Below are 22,434 nucleotides of genomic sequence, written 5' to 3'. Positions count from 1 at the left end.
AGTTATTAGCTCGGACCCTCAGGTTTCGAACGGTCGCAAAGAAACCGGGTTTTTGGTCTGCGAACACATACTCCGTACACTGAGACATGCTTGATTATTTTTACGAAATGGAACGTTATCGACATTGTGGTAAAGGTCTAAGCACTAGCACATACGCTAGCGCCTCTTTTCTTGGTGACTCAAGTACTAACGCCACTGATCCAAAAACACTCGGCCTAATGTAAGACGTAAATAAAATCGAAATCAAAGGATGGTTGCAATCTGCCCAGGAGATTATGAGTGCAGATCTTGCTCCACTTCATAAAACAAGCACTTCCACCGCATTTTGCTGAACATGTAGGTGCCCAACCGGCATATAATCTTGGAAGTATTCAAGCCCACTATCCCTGGTGTTTATTTACTAAATAACAGCCCTAAACCAGCATAAGTCATGGATACACTTTAGACCGCAATCGAGATCCAACCTTCGCTCACCACATTCCCATGGTCGGATATCGTAGCCCTCGTATAATTGCCCGGGGGTGCCGGTTATTTCGCGGGGAAGTCGAACGTAAGTGTTTAAGGGCTACCATTTGCTACTGAGCACCGTCAGATATGTGTGGCGCTGATGGCCACCACCATCGCCCTGCGCTATGATAAGGATAGAGATACAAGGGGGGAAAAAGTCCCAATTTGTGAATTTTTATGTATATTGTGCGACATGTGTCGCGAGGATAGCCTATGGCTATCGAATCGAAAATTGACCCATCACCCCCGGAGGTCTCCTCCCGGAGAAAATTGACCCAGAGGGCGGGTCTGATGGAGAGCAGTTGGATGCTTCTTTGACAGTCTTCTCGGACAAGGACAAAACCAAGTGAGAGACGGGAGAGGCAGTTGGATGCTCATCTCCCTGACTGGCGGAACGGAAAAAGAACGGCAACCTACTTCCCCAGTGCCATGGCATCCACCAGGGCGCGGATCCCACCGAATCTTCTCTCAGAGTTGATGAAGAGAGAGACAGGCGGGAATAGGGGCCCAGAGTGGAGTCATGGGATGGCTGCAGAAAACACTGCGCCTAACAATACTATATGAGTAAACCAACGCTTTACCAAGCGGTGATATCCTCCACCTCAGCCTCGCCGAAAGTGCTGCTCTTCGTCAGCTTCTTGACACTTGCGACGGCCGCGGCACCGTCAGTGTTCGACTTCGACATGATGTCGGGTAGAACCTCGTGGAAGAAATCAACAATGTGGCGGTTGACCTGCTCAAACTGCAGCAGGAATGCATCGTGACCCTCAGGGCTGTCGATGCGCTTCAGGCGGGAATCGGGAATACCGGCAGCGATCTCTTGCTGCTCTGCGAAGGTAAAGAGACCATCAGACTCGATACCCAGGACTAGAGCGGGCTGTTCCACCCGTCCCAAAGCCTCGAGCACGGTATCCTCGGCGGCAGGGTCGGCACGGTGGCGCGAAACATCGTGGGTGTCAAGTTTGCGAGTCATGGCGATGTAGCAGTTGGCATCAAATCGCTTAACAAACTTGTCACCCTGATAACGGAGGTACGACTGCGCAGAGAAGTAGGTAGGTGGGCGAGGACGACCACTTGGGGTAAGCTTGGGTTTCGCATCGTCCTCCGGGACAAAGGTCTTCGTGCCTGAGAACTGGGGATCCATGAACTGGACCTCGGACTGGGGGGCTGGAGAGCCTTGTCTGCTTTCGGAGCGCGAAGTCGAACCACCACGGTGCCCATCATTGTGAATGGCCCAGTGCTCGTTGGGAGGAGTGGGCTGCTTTTCAACGCCGTTGATGTTCAACCTCTTAGATGGGTCAGGCACATTGCGACCGAATCGTGACTCAAACGAGTTGCGACTGCGGTAAGTCAAAAGTGCCGACATGCGAGCAGCTCCGAGACCGGTTGAAGGGGGATCATTGAATGGATAGTAGCCGTCATCATATTTGGGATCACTGTAGATGCTCTGTCTCTGAGCCTCACCCCAGCTGATGCACCAAGCGGAATGGCGTGCTGAGGTAGCAATAGGCACGATAGCACGCACATAGTCTTTGCCAAAGAAGGAGTATTCCAACGTTAGCATTCCACCCATGGATCCGCCGACGACGGCAGCGATCTGCTTGACACCAAGGTCATCCAAGACAAGCTTGTGGATGCTAATAAAGGAGTCAGAAAGTATTGATGTGTAATAGACTGAACAATTGACTTACTTGACGTCATCGCGGACAGTGGTCAGGGGGAACTCGGGTCCGTAGTAGCCATTTTCAGGCTTGCCATCCTTGTAAGTCACAGCACTGGCACTTCCGTACGGACTACCTAGACTGTTCAGACAGACCACGAAGAACCGAGAGACATCGAATGCCTGACCAGGACCGCCGAGAAGAGGCCCCCACCAGTCCGCAACATCCGCACTGCCACTCAGAGCGTGACAAATGACCAAAACATTATCGCCCGTGGAGGAGAGTGTTCCCCGCGTGGTATAAGCGACCGGGACATTGTACAGCGTAACGCCGGATTCAAGCTTGAAGGAAGGGACAATTGCGATAGACTGATCCTCGATCAGCTGCGCGTAGGGGTTCTCAGGCTGCGAATCGACTCTCTCTACGGGATTTAGTAGCGGTTCCTTTGGGGGACGAGGGGCATAAACTGACGGAGTCGCGCAGTGGGGGCACTGCTAGTTTCAGTGGCCATGATGAAAAGACAGGCAATCAAAAATGACGAACAAGATACAACAGAAAAATGAAATGAAGAAGAAAATGGATCAGAAGCAGTCGAAACCAAAAGAAATAAATCTGCAATGAGTCAAACCCCGCGGGCCGAGCGCCGATGATCGGGGTGGTGGCAGAATCAGGCGGTGTAGGAGAGGAACTGTCACGTGTAGTAATACATCACGTGTTAGGGCTTTCCCATTTCCACACAAAACTTTTTCTTCCTTCCATTTTGGTCATCCGTACACCACTCAACCACCAACCACCCAACCCAAAAAAAAAACCCGTCAAAATGGTCAAGGCTAAGAAGTCCGGTGACACTCTCGCCTCGCGCCTTGCGCTGGTGATGAAGTCTGGCAAGGGTAAGCTCGTCGCTCAATTGCTCAATCGCGCAAAATACGGTGCTAATTCTCCCCAGTTACCATGGGTACCAAGTCCACCATGAAGACTCTCCGCTCCGGCAAGGCCAAGCTGGTCCTCATCTCCGGCAACTGCCCTCCTCTGCGCAAGTCTGAGCTCGAGTACTACGCCATGCTCGCCAAGACCCCCGTCCACCACTTCAACGGCAACAACGTACGTCTTTCCCCTTCCCCCTGGTCGGCAACCTGAGAAAAAGCAGGTTGTCGCACCTAGGAGTCAGCTCCACTACTCAGCGAAGAAGTCGGTCAAAAATACCACTTCGGAGAGTGAAGTTGCTCAACGATGGGACTACCGAATGGTATCCCGGAGAGCTTGAATTTGACACTAACTCCCGTATAGATTGAGCTCGGTACCGCTTGCGGTAAGCTCTTCCGCTGCTCCGCCATGGCTATCCTCGATGCCGGTGACTCCGACATCCTGAGCCGTGAGGCTTAAGCGTCTCGCCTTGTTGGGACCTCTTAAAAAAAATACAACCTTGAACCAATTTTCTCACGGTCAATGATGAATTATGATATTCCGCTAGGCACATTCTAGACAAGGGCGCCGAGATGCAATGTCTCGTCCCGGGCAGTGATTTTCAATGGTGGAAACCATCTGATAGAATAGCCTAAATGTAATACCCCAAATGCAGTCTTTATCATGAGTTTCGTTTCGAACGCCGTACTCTTTTGCCCTAGAGACTCCCGCCATTATCGGTCTTCCGTCACGTTTACAATCTAAGCTTAACATCATGCTTAACCGGGATGACACAGTGCTCTTACCTGGTTAACCCCTGTCAGCATTGAATCTGGAGAACGCCATCCATTTTGTCTCTGCTGCAGGACCCCCACGCATCTCCGCAAATGTTTGCGGGGAAGCACCATTCCCTTTCCAATCTTCCGAGATTTTCCCTTAACCCTTACGTTTGTCTAATGCTATATAGCCTGTACTGATCGACTTTAGCATGACTTATTTAGCCTGAAGTTCTTCCATGCGTCACCCGGAATTCTACCGATGACCTGATGCTCGATGGCGGGGTTGTATAAAAGGGACAATCGACCTGCATTGAGGGACAGGTAGTAGCTTCATACACCTGAAAAGCTCTAGTCACTATGCGTGCACTTTTTCTATTGGCCTCCTTGGGCTTTGCAGCCGCCGAGGATGGCTTGAACGGCTGGCTACGTTATGCATCATTACCTTGTTCGAAACAATGCCATTCCAACCTTCCTTCTACCATTGTCACCCTCAATACAACCGAGAGTAGTCCGGTATATATTGCGGGCGCAGAATTGCAGAAAGGGCTGAAGGGTGTTTATGGAAAAGACGTGCAAGTCTCCCACAAATGCAAGACATCTTCCTCCGTAATTGTTGGTACGGTCGATCAATATCGCAAGACCTGCGGCGCTGTACACAGCATACCTGAGTTGGAAGACGATGGCTTCTGGCTTAGCACCAAAGGGGACACCGTTCAAATCCTGGGACAGAATGAGAGGGGGGCGCTCTATGGTGCCTTCGAGTACTTGTCGATGATTTCGCAGGGAAACTTCTCAAACGTCGCCTACGTAACCAATCCGTCGCAACCGATCCGCTGGGTCAACCAATGGGACAATATGGATGGAAGTATTGAGCGTGGCTATGGTGGCGCTTCTATCTTCTTCAAGAATGGACAAATTGTCCAAGATTTGACTCGCGTCGCTGAATACGCACGTCTCTTGGCCTCGATCAGGATCAATGCCGTGGTAATTAACAATGTCAACGCTAATGCTACGCTTTTGGACCCTAAGAACATCGATGGCTTTGGTCGAGTAGCTGATGTCTTCCGGCCATATGGCATTCAAATTGGAATGTCTCTCAATTTCGCCTCGCCCAAAACATACGGTGGCCTGAGTACCTTCGATCCTCTCGATGCATCTGTCATCAAGTGGTGGTCGAACATTACTGCCCAGATCTATGAGCGTGTTCCTGACATGGCTGGTTACCTTGTCAAGGCGGATTCTGAAGGCCAGCCTGGTCCTCAAACGTACAACAGGACCCTCGCCGATGCAGCAAATCTCTTCGCCAAAGAAGTTCAGCCCCATGGTGGTATCGTCATGTACCGTGCCTTCGTCTACAACCAACTCAATGAATCTGTCTGGACGGCGGATCGTGCAAAGGCAGCTGTCGATTTCTTCAAAAAGCTAGATGGCGAATTTGACGACAATGTGGTGATCCAGATCAAGTTTGGACCTATTGATTTCCAAGTCCGCGAGCCGGTATCTCCTTTGTTCGCAAATCTGTTCAATACCAACACGGCCATTGAGTTGCAAGTAACGCAAGAATATCTGGGCCAACAGTCTCACTTGGTATACTTGCCTCCACTCTGGAAGACTATCTTGGACTTCGATCTTCGCGTGGATCATCAGCCATCGCTCGTTCGTGATATTGTGGCTGGTAAACGCTTCAACCGTAAACTGGGTGGCTCGGCAGCCGTGGTCAACGTCGGTACCAATACTACCTGGCTTGGGAGTCATCTTTCCATGTCAAACCTGTACGCCTACGGTCGCTTGGCTTGGAGCCCGACAGATGACGCGCAAGACATCCTGCAAGACTGGATTCGCCTGACCTTCGGGCTGGACCGCAAAGTCCTAGACACGATTACCCGCATGTCCATGGAGTCGTGGCCCGCCTATGAACAATATAGCGGCAACCTAGGAATCCAGACTTTGACCGACATCCTTTACACCCACTACGGCCCTAACCCTGCCTCTCAAGACAACAATGGCTGGGGCCAATGGACCCGCGCAGACCAAACAAGCATTGGAATGGACCGGACCGTGAAGAATGGTACAGGATACTCCGGCCAATATCCAGATGAAATCGCAGCCATGTACGAAAACATCGATACAACCCCAGATGACCTTCTCTTATGGTTCCATCATGTCGACTACACTCACCGTCTGCACTCAGGCAAAACCGTCATCCAACACTTCTACGATGCCCACTACACCGGAGCAATGACAGCACAGACATTCCTGACTCAGTGGGAATCGCTCCAAGGAAAGATAGACAAGGAGCGATACAACCATGTCCGCCGCTTCCTGGACTACCAAACAGGCCACTCAATCGTCTGGAGAGACGCAATCAACGACTTCTACTACAATCTATCTGGTATTCCCGACGAAGCAAAGCGCGTCAGCCACCACCCATGGCGCATCGAAGCTGAAAGTATGACACTAAATGGTTACAAGCCTTATACTGTCAGTCCCTTTGAAACGGCTTCAGAGACTGTTGCAATTGTCACGGAGTCTAACAGCACGGCTGGCACGGCTATTACCAAAGTGCCTTTTGCTTCTGGTACATATGATATTGCAGTTAATTATTATGATCTCTACGGTGGTCAGTCTCAGTGGACGATCTATTTGAATGATCGGAAGGTGGGCGAGTGGGTTGGAAACAGTGAGGTTACTTTGAGTCATACGCCCTCTATCCACTTAGATGGTCATTCGGCTACGCGTATCAAGTTCCGGGGCATCAAGGTTAAGAAGGGCGACACTCTGAAAATTGTCGGTCAACCTGATGGCGTTGAATCGGCTCCATTGGACTATGTGGCTTTCTTGCCAGCGGGGATTATAGATTAGATGAAGTCTTAATCAAATCCGAATTCTCTTAGCCATTACTGTTTAGAAACAGACCTCATTTTTCTTACGGTTCATCGCTAAAACAGATTGTAGAACAGTGGTCGCCATGATCGACAAAAACAAGACTGGCAAAGTGGATAGAAAGAAAACATAGCGAGCGCGAGCAATGCACATATACAGGGCATTACTAAAAGGATTCCCATTCTAGGCGTTTGGGGCCTATCTACTTTCACCCTGTTTATATGCCTGAATGGCGAGCGCCTCAGCGCCTCAGCATAATCACAGCTAAATGTGAGTCGGCAAGTCGGGCCTTTAAATGGCGACCTTTACCTTGGCTGATTCAATCCCGCTGTAAAGGGGAGTCAGCGGGTGTGGTCTTCGAATGTCGATCGCCTTCTCGACTGATGCAATTCCACCTTGCTTCTTTCCTTTTCTTCGTCTTCCCCTGTTGACTTTCTATTCCATATCCGTACATGTACAGATGTACAATTAGCCGGTATGATCGCTATACAATACTATAACTTAAACAAGCGAGTCCCCAAGAGAATTCACCGGCTCATGTCATTGAATAAGAGAATATGGTCTAGCATCTGAAGACAGTTTTACGAACTATTACTCCGCCTTTTCAGTATGCTTTAATCGTTCTTGAAATTTAGCTCTTAGTCCGCTTCAGTCATCGTGTAAATAAGAGGCGAACGGCATGCTCCAGTATATTAGGAGCTCGCATTTGATCCGTCCTTCTAGAACTATTATCGGTACAATTGTCTGTGAGAATTGTCTAATAGCTACCTGACGTTGTTCGTAATTGAAACCACGCATTCGCTAGGTTCAGGAGTAAACGAGAGCACTACACCCATTTGTCTTTGTTCTTCCGGACAAAGTCTTTCCAGGAGGTCGGCTGCTCGTCTAACAATTCAAGGCTCTCCTCCAGACCCTTGCCAACATAGTAACCAGGATCTTCCATCAGTAGATATGTTTCATAGGCTTCTTGTCCGAAACTGGGAGGTATAACACTGGCTTTATACTCTTCTTCACTCAAAAGCACCAACTCAGTATGTTTACCCATCACCTCGGCAAATTCTTGCGCGAGTCGCGACGGACGATAGTAATCGGTGCATGCGCAGATTTGCTGGCCGAGCACAGCGGGGCGGTTTTTAATGGCTGCCTTAACAAATTTTCCTATTTGCAGTGTCAGTTGACCCACGATCCTCGGTGACTGAGATCATAAGAAGGAAAGGTACCGGTATCCGCAGCGGCGTCAAACATTGGCAACAGTGCCTCATCGCTGACAGGAATCGCTACCACATACGTGTCGTCAGGCTGTTTTCGGATGATAGACTGGGTCAAAGCATTCGACATATAGAAACCCGCATGAACAAACGTGGCCGGAAGTTGTTTTTCACGCACATACTGTTCAATATCGGCTTTGCTGTCGAAGTGCTTGACGTGAGTCAGTCGGCCCTGGCTCGCTTCGCTCACGTTGATTACGGTTGAGCAGATGAGGTGCTGCACGCCAGTGGATGAACATGCGTCGGCAACATTCCTGCCCTGGATAGTCTCCACTTCACGATCAAGATATTCCCAAAAGTTTGTGACGAGGAAGACCGTATGAGCTTTTTCCAGGGCGCGGTTGAGAGAGACAGGGTCTGAAAGATCCGCCTATTCTCTTTGTCAATACATTTAGCACGCGCCAGGTCCAGGTTTGTTCATACCGCAACCATCTCGACGCCCTTGCTTTTCAAGTCTGTAGCTCTTGCACTCTCTGGATTGCGTGTGACGCCTCGAACCCTGAACTCCTGTGACAGATCCGAGTCGGACAGGATCGAATCGATGACCGAACCTCCTTGGTTGCCTGTTGCACCGAAGACAACAATTATCTTGGCCATGCTTGAATGAAATGCAGATGTGAATCTATTGATAGCGTTGAAGCTTTGAACGGAATCCGGGCTCTATTATAAGAGTTTCCCTGTTCTAGGAACTACCGCATTGAAGAAATGAATACAAACTAATACCACAGAAATCCATATTATCTAATTAGTCATATCGGCCTTGAAAAGGCCGACAGGCCGAAACGGACATGTCTCCAGACTCGTGTATGCAAGTATGCTAGATCATCCTGACTGCCAAGAGGGTCCCATGTATTGACCGCGAGTTAAGGATGGCAACGATCGACAGTCTTACTTACCCACGCCAACATTCCACAGGCAGTCGATGTGCTATGGAGGCCCCGTCTGCCCTCGCAAATAAAACGTAACCTTCGACCCGGTGCCTCGGTGCTCCGTACGTATCAACGAAACAGTGATCGACTGAATCAATTCAATGAGCATCTTATTGGTAGCGTGACGAGCAGAGAGCGTTTTATTTCCCTTGGTCATTGAGATTAGGTGTTGATATCGAGCATGAAAATTTCGCTAAACGCCTTGATATTCGAGGATTCTCTATGGTAATACGCGTTGCAGGTATTAGGTATACATTTCCCGAGTTCAAGTAGGTAGAAGAGATAGCGTCGGTTAATAGTAGGCATTTCGTAGCAAGATAACTAAAAGGTATTCTTGAGTTATGGCACGTCAATACAAGTTGGGATGCTGATTAAGGCATGGCTACTGCCAAGGAATCTTGCAGTCGGGTGCCCGATTGGATCTACTGGGATTCGCTGGCCTTTGAAAACATCCGCAAAAGCCGCAACTAGCGGTCCCACTTTTCTGCGTCGTAAATCCGACTTCCGTTGAATCTTTGCTGTCTGAATATACTATGCCGGAAGAGGTGCCTCCGCGACGTAATGAGGAAAGGATTTAATGTAGCGACACAAGCTCGGAAGCAACGATCCTCTGTCTGGCATAATATCATTTCTTGGCTGTGGGACCGTAATTAGCACATGCTAGGGGAGCAAACCCAATACTAGCTCAGCAGTGGTGTGGCTTCGCTTGATGATTCCTGGTGCCATTAAATCGTTAAATGCAGATACTTGCCTTGCGTCTCCACGCCGCATAACGTACAAAAATGATGCGAAATACGACATATAACAAGGAGATTTTGTTTTAGTACAGATACTGGTCAAAAGTATCTTCTCACTCAATTTTCCGGCCACCTATATATATCTATTTTATACCGCACTACACCACCATATTTTAGACCAATCACTTCGAATAAAAAGCATGAATAAGCTTATCATTTTGTATAATATCCCGTAGCCTTCGGTATAGCCCTTAAACGTACATCTTGGGTCGAAAGTTGGGCACTGCGGAACTCTATTCCTCCGTGCGTTATCTTTAACGGCAAATGAAGTCTATATCGAATTTTCCGTACTGCTATAGTTGTTATTTAAGGGTTTATAGTGATCTTATGGAACTATATATCTGTTCAAGGCGGGAGGACGGATATTTCAAGAAAGAGTTGTACCTATTACACCTTATATAGCATAATTGTAAGTCTTGTTACAGAGTTATATATCACTGATACCTTGCTTTCTCCAAGGACCCTGTGAAGGTCCTGGAAGCAGCATAAGTTCGGGAAGTAGAGTATCAAGAAGAATGTGGGTGCAGGTAGTGAGTGAAACTAATTACTGACCTTCCATGCGGATGTCAGCGACACAATAAAAGATGGTGCGGTTATCTAGTTCACTAAGCGGGTTGCATATGCACGTCTTCATGCGCAGTCTACTTCGAACAACTTGCGGACCGGGGTCCTGACATTTATTAACTTAACTCGGATTGGTTGATGGGCTACGCGGGTTTTGGCGCAGTCTGATTCTCCTACCACCTTCGAAAACAGAAATGGTGGAATGACCACCACGATTCTCAGGCTCATATAGACGAGCGTTCGCAACTGAAGCATTGCAATACGGGCTCAAATATATAGACAACATTCTGCTCTGCAACACATCGAAGCTTTTGAACACCGTAATATGAATGGGAAAGGGCAAAGGAAGCATGAGGAAAAATGAGCATAAGAAAGCCTCTAGACTAAGCGCCCCCAGAATAAGACTGGTCCTATCGAAGTCGAAGACCCACTGGGGTAGATATTTTAAACTTGCTATGCAGGATGTACACATCGAGGCACTTCGTTGATATTCTGGTCAAGGCGCCATGTTTCGCGGCATGGACTGTGTAAGCAACGTGCAATGATACGAGGCGTGATCTCATTGAATTGGTTGTCCACCTCAAATTTATCGACATTCCAGAGATCTTCGGAGGGTATGTAAAGTAGTCACTAAATTAGATAGATCAATAAGCATGCTATCGACTCCGCTTTCATGCACATCAAGCTGGGTCTCTACTGATATGCCGATCCGAGCATTGGGTAGGGAGAGGAAACAGATGTTCCAGCGAAGTCGCTCTTCATCACCCCAGCAGCAAAGAAGAGCCCGGTCTTCAAGATTTCACCATACTGAGCTTTTATTTGTGTCTGTAAGCCAATTACGGCCGCTGGGGGCCACATGCGGTGGATCTTCCCTGGTATGGCTGAGGCTGCGCCCCCGAGCGGCCCAATTTGGCACAACACTGCCACTTGAAAAGATATTTATATACATGCCAGAACAGCGGGCGCCGAACTATAAATTGCATTTTACGGGAGTCGGCAGTTCGGGTCTTCGAAATGGCCGAATCTCGGCTTGTGCAATAGCTAGTCCGCGTGTCGGGCTTTGAGATGCAGATCTTTTTCTTGGCTGCTGCAATCCTGCCTTGCTCCTTTTTCTTATTTTCCTCTTCAATCATTGACACTGTGTCTATAGCAAATAATTTGCCGTCCTAAGATTGAGAAATTGTGACGGTGTAGCATCTACCCCATCAAATGTTCCATAAAACACATTTGAAGGTATTGATACAATTGAATGAAGATAACCAAAAGCCGAGCGAGAATGGACCGAAGAGACATAATCCAAGACCCAACAAATTGGGCTATGTCCAGTTCGAATGCTTTAAAAAGCATTCGTGCTGGGTCCGGTAAAATGTATGCTATCGGTACATATGCAGGCTGAAGGTTAATTGGTATGATAGCTTTCAATACTATGCCTTAAACTAGTGACTCCCCCAGAAAACAAACTAGCTAATATTGAACTAATGATAATACGCAACCTCCGAACGAATCTATATAAACTATATATACCAAAAGGTAGTAAATCTTTACTGTCGCCAAGTCGCTCGGCACTGCCTACTGTACAAATTTCTTGGCAAATGCTCGGAATTTTCTGAGTTGTCTGGAAACTTATTTAGTACCTGGTTCGAGGTCCCGTATTCTTCCAATATTGTCTCTTCTACATAGGCCATTCCCTGTCAAGTCCCACCTCGAAGAACAATTGGATTTAATTCAATATGCCAAACGATCCTTCACTTGAGCACAGATGGCGAAATCAATCAGTGGTGCGATTTCTAAGAGAATCCAAATATACCTAATACTAATTTTATCACGGCAGTGTGACCTGTGTCATTCTCGCAAGGTATGAAGAAACAATTTGATTTCATTTTCAAATATGCTTACAACAGACGCAGGTCCGCTGCGATAGGCGCGATCCTTGTGGTAACTGCCAGGATGCAGGCGTTTCATGTTGTCGTCAGCGAGAGACGAAGCGTAGAAGCAAAATTACTCGCCCCCAGGAGTATCGAATCATCAACTCTCCTCACAGCCCCCGTCTTCAAATCACTCCGGAATATGAAATCGATGCAAAGCTTGCAGATATAAACGATTATAGTTTGGCCGAACTTATGCCAGAACACTTCATTCCAAGCCATGATCTAGGCGATTCCTATGAGCCATGGGCAATAATGTCATATGATCCTGCTTATGATGCGCAAGTGACAGTTCAGCATCAGCTGCAACATCTACAGGGTCTTACTGGGGATAGACGCCGGGTTCTCGAATCGGCCTTGTCTGTCATCGGGGTTTTGTCTGATGATTCAAGAGGTCTTGTAGAAGGTAAGCAGTTTAATGAGCAGCTCGGGGAGTTACCTCGAGTTCCCTCTACCGAATTGCTCACCTGGATGTTGAAAGGTAATCCACCGTTGGTAGATCAGAGTGTTTCATGAAGGGAAAGCTGATCCTACGCAGATATCCAAAGTGAAAGATTTGGGTCATTTATTGCGGATTACTTCCGACATATATCAAAACCGACATTGAAAGGAATGTGCCTCTCACTCCTTCACAACAAAGCATCACCATGCGAGTCAATGATCTACACTGTCTGTGTCAATGCCACTGCCTATAGATTTCTCATAACTATAATCAACCTTGAAGACGATCCTGAACTTGTCCTTGGGCTAAAGCAGAGTGCCACAGAGTATCGACTAGCCGCCCAGGCGGCACTAAAGCAAATACCACTTCCAACAACACCATCCATTGCGCTTCTACAAGCTTTCATCTGTGGGGTAAGCTTACCAGTACCTCATTCGGGTTCGATCTTCCCTCAAAATTAATCTATATCTAGGCCTTTCTTTACCAAGCGTGTGGCGACGTTGGTTTGAGCGGCAACCTCATCAAATCCGCTTGTAAAATCTGCATCGACTTGGATCTTCACAACGCGGTTCTGCACGGAAACGCAACTGAGGAAGAGATTTTCTGTTTTATTCGCTGCTACACATTGAACAGAAACTATGCGTTCAAATCGCAGAAATCGTGGTGTCCTTTCGACGCTCAACTACCATCCAACCTCTGCGACTTATACCCTATTCACCCTCCTATATCTGAATTCTTACTCATTCATCTAGATCTTGCCCACGTACAAGATACATTATTATCTTGTTACTTGAGCGGGTCACTAACTAAAAAAGGTGTGTTACCACTTCATCATACTGGAAACTACCTGTTACGGAAGATGCAATACATTCAGGGAAGAATGAACCAAGTAAGTATAGGCTCTATATTGGCTCTGCCTTTTTGTCGTGATATACTGACTCGGCCTTTTGGATCTTTTCGTTCTCTTCTCAATGGAAAGGACTTGACTACCAGGCGGAAATCTCTACACTGAAGTTTGCCTACCAGTCAGTCATGACCGCAATTTTATATCTTCTTCAGACAGACAAACCTCAAGTAATTAGCACAACAGAGAATTACCTGCAATCAGCTCGTCGAGAACTCTCGACACTGGTGTCCATGTGCCAATCAGCCGAGGAACAATCCGCGGTCAACCTTTTGAATCGGTAGGAATCTCATACCGCTAGCCAGACTGTGTGAGGTGCAATCTAATCCATTCCCTAGGACTGTCTTGCTCTATCCTGCGACGGCATATCTTGTTCTATTCTGTAATGTCATTGCCACGTCGGACATCGGTGATTTTAGCCTCATGAAGGCGATGGTTGATTGCCTAGCTCGAAGTGGGATAAGCTATCCTCTTGTGCAATTGCGGACGCTCTTTCAGAGGATTTTAAATATTTCCGAAGCATTCTTTATTGAAGAAGGTAGCCCCGTGCAGAGGACTCCTTTGGAGCCTCAGTCATACAGTTCGTTGTCCTATCCAGTGGGCAACCCATTTTCAATCTCTTGGAATACAGATGAAATGCTTTTAACCAGTCAGTATTGACTGGAGCAGAGAACTGTTGTGAAATGTTGAATTTGCCAGAGGAAGAGCTGCTTCTTGAGGGCAATAGTTCACCTACTGGAACAAGGGAATGAATTGCACCGGTTTGCGTATTTTTTGTTGATATGATCAAAAATGTGGCTTGGAAGCTGAAAGCTACTGTCTGTGGAATGAAAATGCTGCTACTAAATGAAGGTCAATTGAACCAAGGTTACTTGCATTGGTAAATCATGAATTAACTCTCCAGACGTGCATTTGAGAGCTTTTTTGAGCCTTCTGGAAAACATCCCCCCGCTCTTCCACAAACAACCTAAGGAGATTGACTTGATGGGCACAAAAAAAAGTCGTTGCTTATCCTGCGTTCATCAATGCAGTTTCAAGCTTCGTGTTACCGCGGAACGCATTGATCGTCTCCAAAATGTTGGGCTTCCACGGCCTATTAGTAATAAAACCAATATTGAGAATGAAGTGTGCAATGTCACACTTGTAGCAAGGGATTTGCGGCCCACGTACCTGACAAGCATCACCTTGGCTTGGCCTTATACCCTATCTTCTCGCTGGGTCGAAATATTGCCGCAGTCTGCTGGCGAAGATTGTACCATGTTTCCTTGCAGTGACGACTCCATGATTTAAAACTTCTGGGAAGTCAAGATGAGAGCCGACTAGCCTGGGACATAGATCTGATGATGCCATGTCTTGAAGCGATTTTTGGTTTTATAGTCGTGCAGGAAATACCATATTCGGCGGCGATGTTACTGGGCGATTCGCCGTCTCTCAGGGCCTTGATGATAGCATTTCGTGTTCCAGGAGAAAGCTCTCCGGACCGCACGCGGGTCTGTTTGGGTTCAGTGTCAGCAGGCATTGCTTAGTTGAGGAAGTTCGAATGTGGGAATGTTTTGGTGGGGAGACGCGTCTTACTGCCCTGTTAGCAGACTTCCTTGAAGCGGGTTAGCTTCAATGTTGTTAGTGTATAGGTTTCTAGATCAAACAGGCTAAGTTCCTGGGCACTAATATTTGAGCTTAGAATAAGAATTTGAGCGCTTCGCATCGCTTGGTAGCTTAAAAGTCAGTGATAACCGGGTTGCAGCATAGCTTCTGCCTCCCTCGAGCCAAAGACAACCGAATTCTTGCAATATTTTGACCATTGCTTTTGATAGTAATTACTTGGTTTAGCATGGATTCTATTGATTATGATGGTTTCTACGCTAGGACTGCGTATACAAAGCATTAATGCGAGGAAGACAAAGAGATTTGAAGTATAAGTTATACATCTGCGGTGGAGGTATAGTCTAGGTGAAAACAGGGTCGTTTGCCAACTTCTGAATCACTTTGAAAAGCACTTGAATGACGGATGTAGCGAGGATTCTTTTAATTATTCTGCAAAGTATTTAATATATATCTTGCAGCTTTACAAATGTTCGTAGAAGAGTGAGTTTCAGAGCTCATCCAGTAGGATTGCGCTAGTCCCAATACAGTTAGACCCGACATCATCGGCGCGCAGCTCCATCGCGTCCCCAGATTCAATCCCTGCACTCATGCAATGCGCCCAATACCATTTTTCTTGATCTAAGCTACTCTTATTTTTCTGTTTTCAAATATACATGTGGAAGATCTCTCACTATGGCTGACTACTCGTCATGGAAGGTGGCTGATTTGAAGGCAGAACTCAAGAAACGTGCTGTCCCTCAGACTGGGCTCCGTCTCAAACAGCAGTTCATTGACAAATTACTCGAGCTTGACTCACAGACAGACCAAGGCAATAATGCAGCTCCGGAAGAGACGACCGACACACAGCCTTCTGCGCCGGAACCTGCGCCGGAACCTGCGACACAAGCACCAGAGCCCGAGACTGAGCAACCACAGATCGAACAGTCCGAAAAACCGAAGGATTCGAATGCAGAGGGAGATGACACACAAGCTTCAATTGCTGTATCCGACAAGGCATATGAAGGGGAGACAAGGGGGCACGAACCGGCACAGCCAGGGATCCCAGCTGAGTCGCGAAAAGTCGAAGATGTCGCAAAGCCCGTAGAGGAGGTACACACAGAAAAGCCCGCCTCTCCCAGCCGTGACCAGGAGTCTCCAGTCGTCTCCCAGCAGATGCAAGTGGAAGAACAATCTCAGGTGCCCCAAGACGCAAGCAAAGAAGACTCTGTGATACTCGAAGAAAAGTCATCTCTGTCCGCTCCCCAAACCTCGGAAGCCAACACCGGAGTATCGACCCCCCTTCAGGCTGAAGAAGCTTTGGAGGATACCCGCAAACGGAAACGGCGCAGCCAGAGCCCTGTTCCCACACCGGAAGAAATTGCGAGTCGGAAGGCTCGCGCAATGGAAGCAGCCCCGCATATCTTAGTGAAAGAAGAAAGAGAGAGTGTTTCTCGTGATGAAGTCAAGCCGCCCCCAGATCGTGACACTAAACGACCCAGTGAGGCTTCTGCAGATGCGCAAACAATTCTCAACAAGCAAAGCGCTCGCTTCCGCGATCTATTTGCACCCTCTGATGCTGCTCTCCCACCCGCCTCTGGCCCCACAGACACTAAAATGGAAGATGTTGATGTGGAACCTGCAAGGCACGCTGCTACCGCTGCCCTCTACATTGAAGGCTTGATGCGCCCACTGCAACCAGTCGCGCTCCGCAAACACCTGGCCAGCCTTGCATCTGCCCCGGGAACTGCCGATTCCGATACCATCATTGATTTCTACCTCGACTCTATCAAAACCCATTGTTTTGTCAGTTTCACCAGCGTTGCCGCAGCCTCGCGGGTCCGGTCCGCTATTCATGGAACTGTATGGCCCAACGAGCGCAACCGCAAGAGCCTCTGGGCGGATTTCATCCCGGACGACCAAATCAAAGAATGGATCCAGACAGAGGAGGCATCGCGGGATCGCGCCGGCCCTGCTCCACGCTGGGAAGTGACATACGATACAACTGAGAATGGAACCACAGCCACCCTGGCCGAGGCTGGTTCGAAGCAGCGTCCCGCTCCTGGTCGACCGGAGTCAGGCTTTAACCGCACTCCTCCATTAGGTCCGCGCAGCAGCATTCCGCAGATCGATCGTCGTCCTTCCGATGCGCCTCCTGCACCTTCAGCACGCCCCGGACAAGGATTCAAGCCTTTGGACGAAAGATTCAAATCGACGACTGCCAAACCCAAGCTTTACTACCTACCTGTCCCCCCGCCCAATTGCCGACAAGCGCCTGGACCAGTTTGATGACCTTATCGAGAAAGGAACGTTCCCCCGCCGTGGCGGTGATGAGATGCGGCGCATTACGTTCGAAGACGGAGATCATTTCGTGGACATCGGCCCGGAAAGATATGGTGCACCTGGCCCTCGACCTGGCATGGGACGTGGCCGCGGACGCGGCGGACGACGTGGGGATTCCTGGCGTGCTTGAATTTAAGGTAAAAAAAAAAGTAAAAAGAAAAAACAGTGAATTATCTAGGCTGTTGTCCCAGACATGTGTACAATAGGAGTTTAGCATGTATGAGTATTCGTATTCTACGGTGAATGAAAGGTGTAACTCTGTACTGCAGATATCTCCACAAGGCTGTGAAAGGCTGAGCCAAGCAATAAAAATAGACCAAGCCTTCCCAAGGTCCGATGATCCTTGGTACTCAATCCGATTGGCGACTGCATGAAAAATAAGCCCAAAAACTAACAAAAAATATTTGAAACAAAAAAGGAAACATTAGATTTGCTTCTTCCTTCAGGGCTGCCTCAGACGATTGTGGCGCTCTCCTGTCGATCCGGATAAGATAAACAGCCTGAAAAAAGGTTCCCTCCTTCACTAACCCTGTTGACCTTCACACTCCAGTCATGGGCTGGACAGTGTGCAATACTACTCTAGAGACCCAAGAAAGTATGTCCACTCGACCCCCTGGAAAGCATTTTATGCTGATCAAACAGTCGAGGAGGTCGAGCTCTGGGATGGTGGCCTTACATTTCACCACCTGTCGCTCCTGGTGGGCGGCGCTTGTGCCCTCTTCGCCTGCGGTGTATCAATATTTTTGATCATGCAGCATGCCATGCATTACAGTAAACCGATCGAACAGCGACAGTAAGATTGATTCCGTGGACCCCGATCCCCAGCGCAAGCATTGCTAACAGTGACCTTTGTTTCTGCCTACAGTATTATCCGCATTCTGTTTATGGTCCCCGTCTATTCCCTCGTCGCATGGCTCAGCATCTTCTTCTACCATGATTCCGTCTACTTCGAAGTCCTCGGCGATTGCTACGAAGCTTTCTGTATCTCCGCTTTCTTCTCCCTCATGTGCCACTATATCGCCCCCGATCTACACAGTCAGAAGGATTACTTCCGTGGAATTCAGCCTAAGGCGTGGCTTTGGCCGTTGAATTGGTTTGCGAGGTGCTGTGGTGGTGACCGCGGCATCTGGCGGAACCCGCGCAGTGGATTGACTTGGTTCAATGTAAGAGGGGGAATACTATGATTCGGGGAGTGTCTCGGTGCTGACTGTTATGCAGATTGTCTGGGCTGGCGTCTTCCAATACTGTGTTATCCGCGTTGTCATGACTATTGTCGCGGTTGTTACGCAGGCTTTGGGCTTGTATTGCGAGGCATCCCTCAGTCCTGCCTTTTCGCATATCTGGGTATGTTTTGACGTTGCTGGATATATGGTCTTTCTCTTGCTGATCCGCTCTTCATATTGGTAGACTATTGTCTTTGAATCGATCTCTGTCACCATTGCAATGTACTGCCTGATCCAGTTCTATTATCAGACCAGCCAAGACATCAAGCAACACCGGCCGTTTGTGAAGATCTTGTCGATCAAGCTCGTCATTTTCCTTTCCTTCTGGCAGTCAGTAAGTTGATCGTCATCCGCTATTAAAAGAACGGAAAGATTGTGATCTAACACGTATTTTAGACACTTATCAGTCTTCTGGTCTCCGGTGGTGCTATCCAAGCAAGCAAGAAGATTGCACTAGCAGATCTCAAAACTGGCCTTCCGGAAGTGATGATCAACATTGAAATGGCCGTCTTTGGCTGCCTGCATCTCTGGGCATTCTCATGGAAGCCCTACACCTTGAACAACCAAAGTGAAGTCACCGACTTCTATGGCAATGGCAAGACCGCCTATGAAGGCGGACGCTACGGCGCCAGAGCTCTAGTCGACGCCATGAATCCACTGGACCTCCTAAAAGCCATCGGACGCAGTGCCCGCTGGCTAGTCGTCGGCCGCAAAACTCGCATGCTAGACCCCAGCTACCAACCCCAGGACCAGCCCCCGCAAGCAGGCAGCGAACTCACAACCGGAACAGCATACCAAGGCGCCGCAACCACAGGAGGCCGAGGAGGCCGTTACACGCCAGACGAAGAAGGCGCAGTGCTTCTCGCTCACGCACAGCCCAACCCAGAGATCGCGCTGATGGGTACCTCGCCCTATGCCTCCGACTTCGAGGACCACGTCCATGACCCCTCAACCCGCTTCTACGGGCAAAGCTCGTCGCCTTATGACGACTCTGCCCTCCGAAGCCATGATCCCCTCCAGTCTGATGCGATGGCTCACCCGTACCCATCGGACGGTCCGCTCCGCGAGCAAGTCCCCATGCCCATGCCAGACCCCTATCAGCCTCCACCTCCGTACCCTGATAACCACCATTTATGATCAATGATTCATTTATGACTCGGTATTTATCTTGTGCTAGGGGGCTGGTGGTGTTGCATTTTTGCATTTGCATCCCCCCGTAGCAATTCATTCTGTTCTAGCCTCACGCTACCCATGAGCATGCCCCGCGAATCTTACGCTTGTTTGTTTTTCTCTTCATTTATTTTGCGTCTTTTTCTATTTCTTTTCTTGCCTGTGCATTTTTTTGGATATGAATACCCGCCATATTCGCATATCGGCATGTTTTCCTCTATTTATTTTTATTTTTTATTTTGGGCTCTCCTAAATGGACCCAATTTTTGACGAATGGAACTCCCGCTACATTTGTCTTAACTCTAACTAATAAGGCGCCGTAATCGTATTCACTAAGCATCATTAGGTCAAAATGCATGGAGCTCTTAGCACCGCCAATACACCGAGGACTAGCGGTTTTATGATCACCTTAATAGCTTCTTCTACGGCCTAGGCGTCGCCGGCGATAACTTCTACGTCTTAGGATGACCCCTAGTCTAATCGACCTAGGAAGCGTAAGATAGCTGTATATTTATCCGATCCTATACGACTATTTCTTCACTTTTGATATAACTTTTCTAGAAACGTTCAATATAAAATGGATAGCTAGCCACCGTATAGGCTGATTATTCCATTTCTATAGAGGTTTTTAAAAGTAGAGGGTTAGGACTTACAGAAATTGAAGGTAAATAGGAATGCTAAGAAATTCATACATTTTGTATTGTTACTTCGGATCCTAGTGTCCAGTGTCGTTGATGAATAAAGTGTTCCATACACTAATCGTTTCTGAATTAGTACGACGCTACTTTAATCTTCAGTAGCCAGTGAAACTTGAGAATATCATATCAATGTTCGTTATCTCGTCTCAGGGTGTCCTGCCCAGAGCAATGGAAAGGGGCCAGGGAAAATCGAACACCATGCAAGCAAAGGAAGTAATAAAAACCAAGGCTCAGAACCCCATATGCCTTGCCATACGCCTAGGTATCATTTGCATGAAATATTCAGAGACAGATCAAGAAGAAAAAAGAAAGGGGGTTCAGATCCTGCCATATCACGAGTACATTCCACTATCTGGACCTCCCTGGTTACCAGTAGCAAAGAGCTCCTCGTCGAAACTTCGCTGGATCATGGAGGAAGGATTCTTGCGCGCGGAAGATACCTGTCGTGCAGCCTGGATGGTTGCAGTCTTGCGGCCTAGTTCGCGTAGGGCTTTGACGTTTTCGCCTAGTTGGCCGAGGAGCGAGACTAGCAGCACGTCGTTGCTTTGCGAGAGGACTTCGGTGGAGAAGGTGCTTTGTTCCGCTGGGGTGAGGAGGGAGAGGTTCGAGAGAACTGAATTGATATGGCGCAGGGTTGGGTGGGACAGTTGGGTGGTGGACGTGTTGTCCTTTGACACGTCTGATGCAAAGTCCGATTCTGATAGAGTCGAGATGTATGATTTGATGAGGGAGATGCGGGTTTCGAGGGTGCGGACTGCGTTGAGACGGGTGGTGAGGCTTGAGATTACTGTATAATTATGAATCAGTCAGTGGATCCCAGAAAGGCAATTGTGCTTTGAGCTGAAAAGACTCACACTCTTCCTCCTCCTGTGTGAGTTCAACCTGGGAGCTTGGCTTCTTGCTCTCGGACTCTGTCTGCTGCGCCTGTTTGCTCGATTCCTGGGTTGGGATGACATTCATAGAAGCAGTGCTGGAACCTTGCACAATGGTATCAATGCCGATCATCTCAGATTCCCCGGTCTCCACTGAGTATGGCAGTTCCCGGAATTTAACATTTAGCACCGGCTCTTCGCCATCAACCTGCATATCTTTGCTGGCATCTTGCGCATTCTCGCCCTCGTGGACACTCTCGTAAACGGTCAGAGGAAGCTTGGCTCCGTTCGAATTCGCGCCTTGGGCCTCGGAAGGGAGGAAGGCGAGGAAAACGGCGGATTCGTTGTAGTTCTGGAGGATCTGTCGGTGGAGAGGGAGCTGTGCAGCAGTTGGTCCGGTGGCTGGAGCAGTTGACCACCATCCAACCAGGTCGAGAGCTGGGTCCTTGTGTACATCCTTGACTGTAGTGTAGAGGTGTTAATTTATACTCGTAGAAAGCACCTGGGTAGTCCAGTGGGGAGTACTCACACTGCTGTAGGCGCTCTTCGAACCATGCTGCTGGTAGAATGGTCTCATTGTTGAGCCCGCAGGTGACGGGGCATTCGAATGCATGCTCAAGCGTTATCTCGCGACCATTCTGCTGTCCGAGAAGACCACCAAGAATTGGACCTCGCTGCTGCCGGGCGGCATGCCGAGTGATCTGATCCGAGATAGTGAGGAGAACAAGCGGGTGCAACTGAATATGGAGGCCGGAGTCGGATGACTTCTGCGAAACTGGAGACGGCTCCATTGTTGTCGGTTTATCTATATCCAGGTAGACGAAGCGCTCGTGGATGACGGAGTAGTAGTAGATAGCCGGAGGGCGGGTTGATGCGGTCATGTTTGGTTCGTTTGGCCTCGCCTGGGGCGGTGAGCTTTCCCCGCGATCAACAAGCTGCGCATTTCTCTCCATTTCGTGGCTGGCATGAGAGCAGTTAAATCACG

The 22,434-nt window shown here is 48.5% G+C and overlaps 8 protein-coding genes across 8 annotated transcripts; 5 read left to right on the top strand and 3 right to left on the bottom strand.

Moving 5' to 3' along the window:
• Positions 1-666: 666 nt before the first annotated feature.
• Positions 667-2,772, bottom strand: met2 (homoserine O-acetyltransferase). Its single transcript, XM_058518118.1, has 3 exons — positions 2,640-2,772; positions 2,199-2,589; positions 667-2,144 (listed from the first exon to the last, which is right to left on the bottom strand). The coding sequence occupies exons 1-3, from the start codon at positions 2,677-2,679 to the stop codon at positions 1,085-1,087; spliced, it is 1,491 nt and encodes a 496-aa protein (XP_058368906.1). The 5' UTR covers positions 2,680-2,772; the 3' UTR covers positions 667-1,084.
• Positions 2,773-2,988: 216 nt separating this feature from the next.
• N7446_009372 (60S ribosomal protein eL30) lies at positions 2,989-3,551 on the top strand (the record flags this gene model as incomplete). Its single annotated transcript, XM_058518117.1, has 3 exons — positions 2,989-3,058; positions 3,115-3,269; positions 3,456-3,551. 3 exons carry the CDS (start codon positions 2,989-2,991, stop codon positions 3,549-3,551), a joined length of 321 nt encoding a protein of 106 aa, XP_058368905.1.
• Positions 3,552-4,207: 656 nt separating this feature from the next.
• aguA (alpha-glucuronidase) lies at positions 4,208-6,712 on the top strand (the record flags this gene model as incomplete). Its single annotated transcript, XM_058518116.1, has 1 exon — positions 4,208-6,712. The coding sequence occupies one exon, from the start codon at positions 4,208-4,210 to the stop codon at positions 6,710-6,712; it is 2,505 nt and encodes an 834-aa protein (XP_058368904.1).
• An 847-nt stretch (positions 6,713-7,559) lies between these two features.
• N7446_009370 (NmrA/HSCARG family protein) lies at positions 7,560-8,598 on the bottom strand (the record flags this gene model as incomplete). The annotated part of the gene is made up of 3 exons (XM_058518115.1): positions 7,560-7,891; positions 7,954-8,371; positions 8,425-8,598. The coding sequence occupies 3 exons, from the start codon at positions 8,596-8,598 to the stop codon at positions 7,560-7,562; spliced, it is 924 nt and encodes a 307-aa protein (XP_058368903.1).
• A 3,423-nt stretch (positions 8,599-12,021) lies between these two features.
• N7446_009369 (fungal specific transcription factor domain-containing protein) lies at positions 12,022-14,222 on the top strand (the record flags this gene model as incomplete). Its single annotated transcript, XM_058518114.1, has 6 exons — positions 12,022-12,069; positions 12,193-12,697; positions 12,755-13,071; positions 13,131-13,547; positions 13,652-13,842; positions 13,901-14,222. 6 exons carry the CDS (start codon positions 12,022-12,024, stop codon positions 14,220-14,222), a joined length of 1,800 nt encoding a protein of 599 aa, XP_058368902.1.
• Positions 14,223-15,839: 1,617 nt separating this feature from the next.
• Positions 15,840-17,432, top strand: N7446_009368 (SAP domain protein; the record flags this gene model as incomplete). Its single annotated transcript, XM_058518113.1, has 1 exon — positions 15,840-17,432. One exon carries the CDS (start codon positions 15,840-15,842, stop codon positions 17,430-17,432), a length of 1,593 nt encoding a protein of 530 aa, XP_058368901.1.
• Positions 17,433-18,038: 606 nt separating this feature from the next.
• N7446_009367 (OSTA/TMEM184 family protein) lies at positions 18,039-19,846 on the top strand (the record flags this gene model as incomplete). The annotated part of the gene is made up of 6 exons (XM_058518112.1): positions 18,039-18,081; positions 18,129-18,279; positions 18,352-18,649; positions 18,705-18,830; positions 18,894-19,043; positions 19,106-19,846. 6 exons carry the CDS (start codon positions 18,039-18,041, stop codon positions 19,844-19,846), a joined length of 1,509 nt encoding a protein of 502 aa, XP_058368900.1.
• A 1,063-nt stretch (positions 19,847-20,909) lies between these two features.
• On the bottom strand, positions 20,910-22,330 carry N7446_009366 (COP9 signalosome complex subunit 6; the record flags this gene model as incomplete). Its single annotated transcript, XM_058518111.1, has 3 exons — positions 20,910-21,364; positions 21,432-21,911; positions 21,979-22,330. The coding sequence occupies 3 exons, from the start codon at positions 22,328-22,330 to the stop codon at positions 20,910-20,912; spliced, it is 1,287 nt and encodes a 428-aa protein (XP_058368899.1).
• Positions 22,331-22,434: the final 104 nt, after the last annotated feature.

Source organism: Penicillium canescens (genome assembly GCF_028828765.1).
Source record: "Penicillium canescens strain IBT 15451 chromosome Unknown utg000006l_segment0_segment0, whole genome shotgun sequence".
Classification (NCBI taxonomy): Eukaryota; Fungi; Ascomycota; class Eurotiomycetes; order Eurotiales; family Aspergillaceae; genus Penicillium; species Penicillium canescens.
Note: the sequence above shows the minus strand (reverse complement) of the source record. Positions and strands in the feature narration are given on the sequence as shown.